The sequence below is a fragment of the Amblyomma americanum genome, chromosome 6, assembly GCF_052857255.1.
Source record: "Amblyomma americanum isolate KBUSLIRL-KWMA chromosome 6, ASM5285725v1, whole genome shotgun sequence".
Classification (NCBI taxonomy): Eukaryota; Metazoa; Arthropoda; class Arachnida; order Ixodida; family Ixodidae; genus Amblyomma; species Amblyomma americanum.
The window spans coordinates 81536991-81551281 of NC_135502.1; the positions used below are offsets into that span (position 1 = coordinate 81536991).

The following is a 14291-nucleotide window of genomic DNA, read 5'->3' on the forward strand; positions in this document are numbered from 1 at the left end:
AAAGTGCATTGCATTTCAGGCAACCACTATGCCCAATAACAGCTCGAAATGGCTTATCTCCACATCACCTGTATAAAAAAAAAAGGCGAGTGGCACATTGCCGTGCAGAATATCATCTGAACTTTATTTTTTTATTTTTGTTCTTTATGCTTTCTATTTATTTGTATGCACTTGCTGTGTTCAAAATGTTTTAATCTGCCGGTGAGTTTCACGTCAAGCTTTTTGCGTGACAAGCTTGCGCCGCTCTGGATCTTGAACAATCGGTCCTTATTGATTTCTGACGTTCATTTCAGGTCACTCGTAGAGATGAGTGAAGCAGTCCTGAAAGAATACAGTTTTTGCAGTGAATTACGACACGACTAAGGTGTAATCACTCCAGCATTTTACAATTACCGCAGGCATGCGAGGAGCATGTTTTAAAATTCTGCGCGCGCACTCGATAACGCGAGATCCTCGTAAGAACGCTTTCTTACGGCCCAGGCGTTGCCTGTCAGATGTCTACAAATGTAAACGTAGATGATCTGTGAATACAACGGTGCTCTTCGCGGCCTTTCAAACTTGACGCGTCTATTCCTGCCCCCCACGACGTCGGTTTTTCTACGATTAAAACTAGGCTTCACAGTCATCTACAATCGTTGAAACTACCATAAACAGAGTAACTTTGCTAAATCTATGGTCACTGTGCTAATCGAAATGCGAGGAAATTCATCCCCTTGCGAAAACGTTTGATAATTTTTTAAAGCCGCTTTATAACCGTAACATTACGCCCTTCTCATACGTTACAAACTAGGACAATTATTGACTCTGTTTTCTCACTTATTTTAAGATAACCAGGAAACAGGAGGAGGGTGTAGATGACATCGAACGCTCGACTAAATTTTAGTACGGAATCACCAGCGATGCCTTTTGCGTTAACTGGCTCTTGTTTGTTTAGGTGATGTCGTCGAGCCCAAGAATTTTTCTTACGCCTGCGACTCTTCAGTCGGTGGACCAATTCACCGTGAGCAGTGACCAATGGCAGAGGAGCAAATTGAATTAAAATAAAATGAACCGTTAAAAAATGCGAATTCTTCGTATCGGCGCTGGTAAACTATCGGGTAGGCCTCGATAACGAAATAAAGATGATATTAAATTCGCAGGAAACATTGCAGTGCAGCATTTGGACGAAACACACGAGTAAGAACAAAGACTTCAAACCTTGACTGTCTCGGAACTAAAGGTGACGGAGACAAAGAGAAACCGTTTATTGAGAAGCAATGGTTTTAACCGGCATGAAATATTGGCTGACATGCTGCACTGCGTGGGGAAGCAAACTGAAAATAAAAAGACGGAAGGAGAGAGGCGCGTAATATAAAGACATTGATAAGTTAAAGAAGAAAAATGAAATAGTGTATTGAGAAGAAGAAATATATGGGAATTGAATTTGGCTGAGTTCCATCAACGAGTAATGCTACGAAATATTAGGTGATGAAGTGCAGTGTCCTACAAAGTTGATAAGAATGTTCATTGCATTAAGAATGAAGAGCACATAATGGTGAGATTAGCGGAGAAATTAGGGTTTGTCCAGTAGGCCACCGTCATGCAATTAAGTAGGCAATAAGAAATTTAATTGCATGTCTACGCCAGGTAATTCAGGAAAAGGGTCCTGACACACATGCCACTCTTACAGGCACCTGAGTGAGTTGCTACATACAATGTTCATAGAACGCGCGCTCGTCGGCATACACTAGGCAATCAAGCAGAATATGCTGTAGTGTTTCCATTAAGCCGAAATTGTTGGAAGTGCGGACGGTTCACTTGTCCTAAGCGGTGCTGCAATCATTGTAAATGCGGCGTTCGGACGGAGACGATGATAAACACTTTCCATATGAAGTGGAAGAAAGGGTGGTAGTCTAAATTTGAAATGTGGGTAGACTGATGGACTGATTGGAGCAATGGGTAAGGCGTGACAGTGAGTTCAGAGCCTATTCTTTACTTCATAGGCATATCTTTTGGCCAGCCGGGACCCATCCCATTTTTTGAAGAAAATCCTCTTCCCCCCTCTGATGTGGTAAACGCTTCCAGGCTGTTTCATCTCCTTTTTCTTTGGCTAGAATGCCACAGTGTGCTGGTATCCACTGAAATGTTAATTACACGTATAGTGGCCCGCGAGAGCAGCCAAGTGATGTAGATAAGCAATGTCGGAAAAAACTGGCTGGTGATTGGTTTTATCCAGAAGGTTATATAGTGTTTCTAGTGCTGCTTTGAAGCACGTCAAAATTACTCTTCAGCCAGGGGTTTGGAACAGGATATAGGAGACAGCTTCTTCAAGTACGTTAAGCGCTATACTGTGCTATCGTGGAAGATGTCTTCTGCTGCAGGTGATAAGAAAGCATTTTGCTTGTTGAGGGCACATAAAGGCTGCAGGAGGAGGTCTGCTGGGAACTTTATCCATCGGTGAAGATGCGAGTGCGCTGTAAATATTCATCGGCTGAGTAGGCCAAAAGAAATTGGAGTAGCGCAGCCTGTAGCATGCAGCTCTTCGCATCCGCACCTGGTATAAACTGTTTGTTCTTTATACGCGGGAATTTACAGGAAGGAAAGGCCAAAGTCGGTAATTTCTGCGGCTGAGTAATAACATGAAGGTGCTGCAGGATTTGCACAGCTTGGCCGAAGCCAGAGTTGCTGTCGGTTATGTTGACACAGTTTAGGAAGTGCTTCTCCCCTTCAGTCGCACCGTATACTCACGGAAAATTGCTGCATGGTCTTGCCCTTTTTGATTCCCTTTCGCAGCAGCTGGAAGGAAAAGCAAAGCTTCTGTCAAAATTCTATAATTTCTTCTTCCTCACGCCGTGAGATGAGCAGGAGACCTCCTCAGGATCACAATGTAGAAATAAAAGCAGCGCGAACAGGAAGCAGGAAACAGGACAAACTATGAATCTGTTAAAACACACCCAACTCGCAGTCCCTCTTCACTAACCTGTCAGGAATAAAGAGAACCGAACACTTTCTCATTCACGCGCTGGCCTGGAGTTAGAACACTGTCTTAAGACAATATTGAAGAATGGGGGGGGGGAGATCGAGATGACTTCTGTAAATAGTCGGTCCTTTGTAGTGATGAAATTGTGGTGGGCCTTACCGATTCAAGCACTGAAGAGTGCGGTGTGGGCCGGCATGGAATGGTACAATGGCGAGTAAAAATGATTAGCCTAAGTGACCGATGACCGGAGCCGCAGAATGACAACCAACGGCTCTTCAGTTCACAAGGTCGCCGAAAACGAGAGAGCATAGCCGTTCCCACTTTTCATTCTTATGGGCCGCTTAGTAGACAGTCATCACCTGCAAAAAATTCCCCCTTCCCTTTTTTTTTCTGTGGTCTCGGCCCTCGGCAACTTATGCCTATATTTTCTTCCCCGCCAAATTACTGCTGAACCTTACCTTCCTTCGGTCTATAAAAAGGCATAACTTGATGAGGAATGTTTCTTTTCTATTCTATTTCAAAGAATCAGGAATGATATCTCAATGCGCTAAAACACAAAAATATTTCACACGGGGCAAAAATAAAACGGCTGTCTCCCAGGCGACACGTGTTTTTTTGTTCAGCTATCAAGTACGGCTGTCAACTAAGTACTTGAACTCCGAGAGGAAGGATGTCATGCATAACAATGCCTCAGATGCACGCATACATGGAGCACTGTTCGCCATAGAACTTTCTATGTTCAATTGGAACACACGTATGTTATTGATTTCTGCAACTGTAACACAGTTCCACTTTTCTAACCAGGCATTTAAAACCGAAGCACCAGTTAAGTCGTAGTTACTAGTTGGAACCCATGCGGAACTACGAACTATGCGGAAGCGTAAGAATTGCGGAGTACTGGAATTCGCATGTAGAGCCGTAGGCTTGCTTAACCTAGATAGCGAGAGCCTATTCTTACGGCCATATAGACTTAAAGTGCACCCGTTATTTTGCCTGCTTTTTTTTCGCTCACAGCATTCTTGCTGTAACACCTGCGGAAAACTGGAGCAATAAGCACATAAATCACTCACCTTCAAGTCCGAATTTCGCTGCCGGAGCAAAACAATTAAGGGGAGGTTAGAAGAAAACAGCAGGCTGGGCGTCGCTTTCAATTGCTTTGCAATATTTGAACGTTAACACTGACGCAACAAAAACGAGGAGAAAAATGACACATATGCAAGGAAAGAAATGTCCTTCCTGCAAACATATTTATTTCGTCTACGCAAGAATAAACGTATACTATTGATAAAGTCATGTGCACGGGCCAGCACTGCAGGTTTCTGAGCACAAAGAAGGATAAAAACCAAGAAATCCAGAGGTTAGAGACACTTGACCACTGTTATATAGACATCTGGACACTTTTACGCACATGTAGCCGCGCGGCTATCGGCTGAGTGTCTTGGACACTTAGCCGCTCTATAGTGACTAAATCAAGCCCCGTAAGTCACTTTGAGCGTGTGTGCCATGGAAGTGAGTTGAAACGAACGTATCAGCACTAAAACAAGTTGCCTCCCTTCGTATATTATCTTTTATTTTCACCTAAAATACCTTCAAGTCTTGTCAATAAGCACACAAGCACCAGTAAATGCGAGCGCAGGTACAAGCCTGCAAAGAGCCGTTAGCATGTTTTGGGGATTCTCATCCATTTGCGGCCACACTCACGGGAAACAGCCCACGATGTATCACCAGCACCAAAACGCGCACAACCAACGGTGCCAGGCGGAAAGATTTTCCCATCCTGTTACAAGGCTTTCGGCAGGCTGCGTAACTACAAGCCCGTTAGAAGCACCAGAATGAGTAGCACGCACAAGCACATGTCAGCCCTCATGGATGCCTCCTCTTGGCTTTTCTTGAAGTCCCCGGCTAGGTAGATTCCAGCAGAACAACAAAGGTCTTGTTTAGATCATCATAACATCTATCAATGACTCAATGCCTCAGAGATGAACCTGCCACGACACGCATCGGCACAGCTCCGCCTGCAAAGACTGCCCCAGGGGCAGTCATATCTTCGCTCACATGTTTTTTAGAAAATTTTTATTTTTTATTTTTTTATCACTGAAAATTGCTCGTCGATTAGAGGTCCTTTCCAAATGCGCCTCTGGCCAGCCTCCAAGAAATGAACAGTAACTGTTCCAAATTCTCACGAAAATACACCGGCATTTTCTTGTAGGAAGTGTCGAGAGCTTCAAGCCAACACATGTGAGCTGAATTATTGAGATCTAGAGAGTCAGCTACCTCAGCATCCTTTTGATGCGAGAAACCGAGGTGACCCTCAAAACAACGCACTACTGTCGCCTACCTTGGCGCAAGCTTATCCGAGCAGTGGGCAACAGGGTGTATAACAGGTCTATTCACGGGGTATTCCGCATGCGCAGCTGGACAACACCCCACTGTTCACAGCACATGAGCAGGCATTGGCAGTACGGGTGCACTACAGCAGGAGCCATGTAGTGATGGCAAGCACATACCCAAAAGGCGACTAAAACACAGTAAACTAGGTATGAAAACTTGGGGCAAACGAAACTTGCGTAAAACCCATAGTAAGACTTGGGGCTGCAAGGCGTCTAATCGTCGCAGTATTCATCGAGAAGCTAAGGCGTGCGGGCCTCCAAATTACGATTCGACAGCAACACGCTATACAAACCCCTCTAAGGACATATCAGCACTTGTCTGAGGTCACGACGCTCTCCCTCCCGGTAGGAGTCGCAGAAACCAGTCTATTTCTCACAGTCACCCGGGCAGAAGGTAACAAGTGCTTGGTCGGAAATGTACCGGTAGCTCATTACTGTGTGAATGAGATACGCGAATGATATTTACAGTCTCTGCTGTTACCGGGAGGGCGTTCAGCCGGGTAGCGCTTGCCACAGCGGCTATATCTACGGAGTAGCCAAAAAGAAAGACTATACTACAGCAACGGCCAAGAAGCCCTCAAACAGCCTATTTCCCGGTCTCACATATCAGCTATTTCCTACTGCAATGAACAGGTGTGAAGCCCCCTGCTCAGAGACAAACGCATCTTTATCCATTTGCAGTAAAGGTGGGGCCACAGCAGGACAGGCACAGTGAAGAGGCCGGCCACAGAAAGCTGTCCATGAAATCCAAAGGTAGACTGCCAACCTAACCTCGGCGGCAGGCCTGCAGCCCTGGTCCGCCCTTACGTCTCCTAAGAGTCCTCCACAATATTGGGCAACAAAAAATCTCGCATAAAACTTGAGTGCAAGAATATACAACTAGGACAAAATGGCTCAGCATGGTCCCTCCCATCACCGCTGGCCTTCCAAGAACGGTTGACGTTCTAGCCCCCAAAGGCAGAGCACAAGTGACTCCCTACATCTCGATCAGACTGAAATGAACCCAGATGTGGTGTACAAACCACCCTTCGGCCACCAGCGTTGACTTCAAGCCCCTTATCATGCCCGCGATGCACCAACATTCATGCTCGAAGCCCCTCAGGACAGCGTGGTAGTAGACCCACAAGATGACGAATGAATAATTTATGCTTTGTTCCACTTCGCACAGCAGGCCGATATCCTTCCTTTCATCCGGTTCACCTCATTTCTCTCCGTGGCCATTTGTCATACTTAAAAGTAAAGCATGAAGGTGGAACGGCGCCAGGGACGAAAGAGGAAGAAAGAACGAAAGACGCACGCGGGCGAAAATAAAGGCTCGATTGAACGAGCTTCCAAAGTTACTCCCGCCGGAACTAGAAAGCCAGTGCGGCTTCTCCAATCTGTGCTCGTTTTAGGCATAGTCAAGCACCGTACCCTATCACTACTGACATATTTTTGAAATAAAACACACGAACAGAACATAAAGTGGATAGACACACACGAGGCTTGTCTACACTCTTTCTTCTTTCTCCCATATCCCCTCTCCCTTTTTCATTATGCCTTATCGCAAATATCACGAATAAAAAAAAGAACAATACCTTCAAATTTGCTTAGTTTTCAAGGCGCACAAACGATGGTTAGAATGCTTGCCTCAAAAACAACAAAAAAATGCCGCTCATGACAAAACTGCAACGTGTCCGAGCGCACGTGTGTTTGAACATGCCTGCGTGCATGCGTGTATATGTGTGCGTGCTTGAGTGCATATGTACGCTAGTGTGTGGTGAGTGTGTACGTGGCTGTTTGTGAGTGTGTGTGTGTGACATAGAGAAGTGGTTTTCCTTGAGGGCACTGTATAGCTATGCTAGCTGTTACTGAAAGCGCAATGCATTATTCCCGCATTAACGTGCATTTCGCCTTATCTGTGGAATATCAAACTTAAAGCAGTAACTCTTTTAGCCCAAATTAATTCTAATTCGTTACCAAAGGGCGGGTATTTCGCACAGTATAGATATGCCATATCAACATAACCTCCAAAATAACCTTGTATTTTAGTTATTTTCAAGAGGAATCGGTTCATTTCCTTGGACACTGACGTAAATGTCTAGCTTTTCTGCACCCCAATATGTCATCTGAAGAATGACCCCATGTAGACGTTCTGGTGACGCAGATAGAATCAAATTTTTTTTGAAAAATATAAGGTCCGGTATTTGTTCGCCGTGTCCCAAAAGCTCTTTACATGTGGGTCCAATACAGAGCCGGTCTGTTTTTTCCAAGTCAATTCAATGTAGCGTCACGGTATTGCTCTATGGAACTGATAGAGAAATTCGCGAAAACACCTTGAGCAAACGAAAACACTTGTGCCATGGCGCTCTTTGAACGCAGATGCCCTTGTGCCTTAAAGTTCCCTATCATCATCAAAAAACAGACCTCTATCAGGCATATAAGGGAAGAGCGCATCACTGTACAACATGAACTGGTGGGCGAGTTGGTCAGACATGGTTCTTGTAAACCAGCGCAACGGCTCGAAGCCAAACAAGGAAGGGACAAAAACACAGCACTGTGTTTGTCCCTTCCTTGTTTGGCTTCGAGCCGTTGCGCTGGTTTGCAAGAAGCATCACTGTACGCCAACCGAGGCACTCCTGCCTACTATCCAGAACAGAAACGCTTAGAATTGAAATGGTAGGAAACGCACCATGTTAGTTGTGAAGTTGAGAAACACCTTCATCTGAATTGCTGCTATCTGCATGAAATAATAATAATAATAATAATAATGTAGATGTACAGTATAATAGAGCAAGTCGCAGTCTAAACTGCTTCATAATTTCTATTTCTGATGCTGCAATATTTTAACGCAACAGTATGCAGCCACTCATCATTAAGGTGCAATGGAAGCAAAGGATCGGCTCCAACAAAATCACCGTGCTGAGGCATAAAATAAGGAATCGTATGTCATATCCCCACCACGATTTGGTCCCTCTCAACTATATTTTGCGAGCTATGTGGCACCGCAAATCTAGCATACAGAAAGAGTTCTTTACTAATTTTATGAAATCGAGAAAAAAGTCGAAAGTGAGTTTTGTGGAGCTCCAGCGCAGGGGCACACTTTGGCATGGGAGGTAGCCTTCAAGTGAAAGTAAAAAAGAAAAAACTTCTGATTTTCCATATTAGTATCGAGTTAAGAACTTCTAGGCTTCTTCAGTTGATGCGTTTTGGTATGGTTTATAGGGGTTTAACGTCCCAAAGCGACTCAGGCTATGAGGGACGCCATAGTGAAGGACTCCGGAAATTTCGACCACCTGGGGTTCTTTAACGTACACTGACATCGCACAGTACACGGGCCTCTAGAATTTCGCCTCCATCGAAATTCGATCGCCGCGGCCGGGATCGAACCCGCGTCTTTCGGGCCAGCAGTCGAGCGCCATAACCACTCAGCCACCGCGGCGGCTTTTGATGCGTTTTATCCACTGCAAATTTATAAACCACGCTCCCCATGCATTGTAGTGTCTGGTATTGAAATAAGTGCGGTCTTAAAACTGATATTTATTCAAGTTACCCCTAAAGGCCCTCCAGAAGAGGGTATTACATAGGGGGGGGGGGGGGGGGGGGGTACAATCATAAGTAATCGCGATACATTTCAACAAGTAAGTGTAACAAAAAAAAACGCTAATTAAAACATAAGGCATCACACAAAGAAAAATTGAACACTAACAAAAACAGCAAACATTTACACATTTCCGTCACAGCGAAGAAGCTCTTGGAATTTTTTATTGTCAGTTTCTGTGGCGATGACTGATGGCAAACTATTCCATTCAGTGATAGTACGGGGAATAAATGAATTGGCATAAGACGATGAATGACAGTTTACGCGTTTAACTTTGAAAGAATGATCACGGCGTGGAAAGAGAGCATCAGGTGACTGAAACAAATCACGGCGAAGGGATGGGTGGTGATAAAGCTTATGGAAAAGGGTTAAGCGAGCAAGTTTACGGCGATATGACAAATCTTCCAGTTCGGCACGTTTTTTTAATGCTGAAAGGCTTGTGAAGGGTGAGTAGTCTGAAAATATGAAACGAACAGCACGGTTTTGCAAGGATTCAATGTTAGTGATAACGTAGGCTTGAATAGGGTCCCAAATGGCCGCAGCATATTCGATTTTAGGGCGTATTAGAGTTATATAAGCAAGCTTTTTAACGTGTATAGGGGCGTATATGAGGTTACGTTTAAGAAAACCAAGTGAGCGGTTAGCAGATGCTAGGGTGAGGTCGATATGGTGATGCCATGTTAGGTCAAACTGAAGGTGCACCCCAAGGTACTTGTATGTTGATGTTAGTTCCACAGTATTGTCATTTAGAATATAAGTGGTTGGAATGCGAGCTGTACGGCGAGTGAAAGATATTAGTTTAGTTTTAGAAACGTTTATTGCCATTAACCATGATGAGCACCAAGAGCTTACTGCGTTCAGGTCAGATTGTAGAGATTGGCGGTCACTGTCTGTAGTAATGTTACGGTAAATTACGCAGTCATCAGCGAAAAGGCGAAGTCTAGATGTTACACAGGCAGGTAAATCATTAATATAGATTAGAAAAAGCAAAGGCCCTAGCACGCTTCCTTGTGGTACCCCAGATGTCACATTAGCAGTGGAAGAGTTAGAATTATTAACGGAGGTAAACTGAGTTCTAGATGACAGAAAGTCCTTAATCCAAGCGAGCACGTTAGGGTGTATATTAAGCTGTGCTAGTTTCAGTAGAAGTCTTTGATGAGGAACCCGATCGAAAGCTTTTGAGTAATCCAGGAACACTGCGTCGACCTGAAAGCCCGCGTCAAGTGATAATTGTAAGTCATTAATAAAGCCAGCTAACTGAGTATCACAAGAAAATCCCTTGCGAAAACCGTGCTGATAATCGAAAATAATGTTATGATCTTCGAGATAGCTGATGACTTGGCTGTGAATGATATGTTCGAGTAGTTTGCAAACAGTGCTGGTTAACGAGATGGGTCGATAGTTTAATGGAGAGGAACGCTCACCTGATTTAAATATAGGTATTACTTTGGCTATCCGCCAGTCATTAGGAATTAATCCGTGCGATAATGATTGCGAAAACAAACAGGACAACACAGCGCTAATGCTTTGGGATGTGTTCTTCAGCAACTTATTGTTGAAACCGAGGTGATCCGAACTATTAGTTATTTTAAGATTGTTTAATAAAGCTAAAATACCAGTTTCATTAATAACTATTTCAGGCATGCAAATATCTTGGATTATATCTAAGTCAGGGAATGCGCTAATGTCTTCTTTGGTGAATACTGATGTGACGAAAACTACTTAATATCTTATTCCAAGTGAAGCGTACCAAACATATCACTCGCCCACCTAAAACTTCTTAACTGCGTACACGATTCTGTCAAACGTTTTTTTTGCTCTAGCAACGCTGCAATTTAGTCCCACATAAGTTACTGCACTGCGGCGTTCTTCATACCCATGAGCTTTCTCTGCTTAGACAAGTACAAAGCGCCTAACCGTTGTCAATTCTTCATGCAACACCGCTGTCCATCAATAACGACAGTGCGAGCGCGTGCACTGGACTCACCACATGAGGATCTCTACAGCCGCTGGTAACGTTCTCACGTCGCAGCACATCGTGAATAATCTTTCTAGTCACCTTAATCGAAACATTCCTCAAAATCTGGAAATCAAAACAGACAAGCACCTAATTTGGCTGTTGTTATCAATCCGTTCTCAACAACAAGGCTCGCGAATAGTCGTGCAAGCAGTTTGTTCAACTTTAACTGCGCCTGGGGTGAGTGTTTAACTCGTAGATTATGCTTCTTTGTTAGAGCTGCCATGGAGAATGGTAAAAGCATAGATCATTGAAGCGAAAAGCTTCACTACGCTAGGTAAAGTGGTCGTCGCGTATGCCGGAGAATGACTTTGAACGACCTTCAGACCAAGCGCGGTAGCCGTGTATGACAATACGTGGTACATTTATGCTGTCGAACCCTAAACACCTGACCTTGACCCATTATCTTTATTTGACCTCTGACCTTTGACCTTGGACATTGGGTGACATTTGGGTTCACCTTTGACCTTAACAACATCCGATGGGTGATGTGAAGCCGCCTGATGACATATGATGGGGGTGCCGTATGACCATGTGATAGCACATCATAGCCACGTGGTCATGTGGGTATATATCGAACAGCTGTCGCGAGCGTGCAGCGGAGCTGCCATGGACGTGCCTCAGACGCTTAGCAAGCGTGCTTGATTTTCGCTGAATTCCAGGTTTAGCCAAGTTAAGGCCCTGCCAATTTTTTTCGTTCTAAACTATTTCTGCGCGAACGACAAAGCGTGGCCTCGTCTACACAGCTAACCATTAATTTCGCCTACTCCTTCCCCACCACAATGATAAATGCTACAAAACCTCTGTAACACAACTCAAAATAGTGCGAAAAAAATAAATGTTACTATAGCTTACTTTTGCAAAGTAAGATGCTCATTTCAGTGATTTTTTTTACGCGTTTCGTTCTCAAGAAGGAATGCACAACTTTTCTGCCTGCTTCATTTTGAGGAGTTGATCTGTGTTAACACCACCTAATTTCGATTGAAGTTCGACAGTTAAATATATATCTCTTTCCGCTGTGCCAAATTCATTGCAATCCCGACCAGCCGTTTGTGTAGAAGCCTTTTAGACGATGTCAGTCTCAGGTTCTGAGGCTGCAGAATTCAAACACCTCCTAAAGCTTTCGATTATGGTGTTGTACGTCCAACAGGTATGTAGCAGGAATGATTGTGATAACGGTGTCATGCATGAATAAACAAAAAAAGACTGTCATTAATGCACTGCCAGATTTCACACTCTTAAGTGCACACGTCATTAGAATCACCAGGAATGTGGAGTGGAGAAAATTGCTTGATAAAAGACCAGACCTCACTGAAAGGGCCCTAGAAACGTATGGCTTCTTGTTGAAAAAAATATTTCACAATACGAGTTACATATGTGGAAAAGGTGAGAATTAGAAATTCATAGATGAAGTTATGAAATCGTGCGCACAGCTTAAAGCATGAGAACATGAGACATTTCGGACTCAAACGATTTATCCCTTACCATGCTGTCGAAGTGCCTTTTCGCGCAGTGAATGAGCTGTTTTATTTCTTGCTTGTCTGAAAAATATGTACAATAGTAACTAGCGTTTTAATAAGTTCTTCCAGCTCTCTTGTTTCAATGTAATGAGCGTTTTAATAAGTTCTTCCAGCTCTCTTGTTTCAATCGACCAGACACACTTGCATACGCAAATCAAACACGATCACTACAAGACTGATGAGTCTCAGTGCTAGATTTCTTCCTTCCCACCATGCCTGAAACCCGTGTTTGGAAGGGGATTGGTTCTCACCGTAGTCGCACTTTTGGACGGAGCTTTGGCTGTAGGCGTACGCAATCAGCCCAGCCACCATCCACTTGCTGCCGCTTCGAGTCATTGCTGAAGAAGAGGTGGAGAAAAAAGATGTTCTGGCGAAGGTACCATTGCCTACACGGGAAAGTCGTTTACACCACAGTGAAGACACTTCTGCTAATGACCCGTTTCACCATCGGTATACTGCTCATGTGAGCAGGTGTTCGGTTGTGTGAGAAGGCAGCGAAAATAAAGCCTGCGCAAAAGGTGCTGAGGAGTGAATGTGTTGAGCGAGCAGAGAACGATGGAGCTGTAAATTCATTCAATGATAGTCCTTGAAGGCGATGAGAGAGCATGCAAGATGCATGAAACTGTCGATACTAAAAATACACTGAAGCATTTTAAGGCAAATTTGGATCTCGTTTCAATGAAAAGTTTCGTGTTAACCGAGAATTTACGAAGTTTTGTTGAAGTAAAGAGTTTCTGCAAGAAATTTTTGGAAAAAATGAAGTAGTCCAGTTTCGCGCGGTTAAAGGCGTCATGATCTGTATATATTGCAACATCGGTATCTGAGCTCTCCGTGCTTTCGCTATATTACAATAGCGTTTGTCGGCTGTCATTAAAAGCAAAGTGCGCGGAAGGCGGGGGTGGGGAGGGGGAGGGGGGGGGGGACGTCTTTGCAGATAATGTAAGCTTGTGTACAAGCCCTGTGTGCAAACACCTCTTTTCTTAACACGCTGCTTGAACACAACCAGTCTTAGTGCTTAATAAAGTTTCCCCTGAAAGGATATCTCGTGTATGTATGTATGTAACTACTACTTTTCAAAGCCTGGAGCCTTGCAGTTTTCTTGAAAGGGTGATTAGAAATCCTAGGAGACAGCGAAAGAACATATAGTGTTCTTTAAAATATTTTCACTTTCATCACAGAGAACGCCGGATCACTTCATTACATGTCCAATGCTCACGTCGTACCGTCAAGTCTGACTGCGGTGCTATGTTTTTGCACTCGTCCAGTTTAGTATCAGGAGTGCGGGTCAAAACAAGGATGATGTTGTCGTTAGTAAAGGTGGGTTCAGGCGAGCTCTAGGTCACTCCTTTGAGGAACTTCTCTAAGTGGCCTTGAGAGTGCCGCTGCCAATCGAGCTCAGCGCAGGACGCTGACAGTCACTCAGAGGAGTGAGCGCAGGACGCTGACAGTCACTCAGAGGAGTGACGTTTTCGTGACGTGGTGGGTGGTCCGCGTGGATCCTCCGTGATCCAGTCCGCTCTTCTGAATCCACCTTCAGACAAAAAATTTTCACTAACCTGAGGCCCGTCTTCAGGTTAAATTAATCAAATTCAAATCCTGGTAAAGAGAGATCGATCTGCGTGTCAAGATGTCTGCGTGCGAGGAAGTCCTGCTGCACCCGAGTATTCACAGAGCAAGCATTGACTTTAAATATCCCTAACAACTTACGCGCGTCTTCAAGAGGTCGTCGCCGGTACTCTCACCATTCAAGGGTGATTCTAAGCCACAGAAAGCAAGGAAGTCACGCTATGGCATATGGTCGGCTGATATTGCTTCAAACAACTGC

The 14291-nt window shown here is 44.3% G+C and overlaps 1 protein-coding gene across 5 annotated transcripts; it reads right to left on the minus strand.

The window, feature by feature from the left end:
- Positions 1-179: 179 nt before the first annotated feature.
- Positions 180-14291, minus strand: LOC144094804 (uncharacterized). Of its 5 annotated transcripts, none has more exons than XM_077628696.1 (8): positions 14174-14291; positions 12718-12804; positions 12432-12487; positions 10917-11012; positions 8021-8068; positions 4030-4047; positions 2728-2775; positions 180-321 (listed from the first exon to the last, which is right to left on the minus strand). In XM_077628696.1, exons 2-8 carry the CDS (start codon positions 12800-12802, stop codon positions 295-297), a joined length of 378 nt encoding a protein of 125 aa, XP_077484822.1. In that variant the 5' UTR covers positions 12803-12804; positions 14174-14291; the 3' UTR covers positions 180-294. The 5 variants fall into 5 exon arrangements, with proteins under 5 accessions (XP_077484822.1, XP_077484823.1, XP_077484825.1 ...); XM_077628697.1 differs by lacking the exon at positions 14174-14291 and adding an exon at positions 14023-14160; XM_077628699.1 differs by lacking the exon at positions 8021-8068.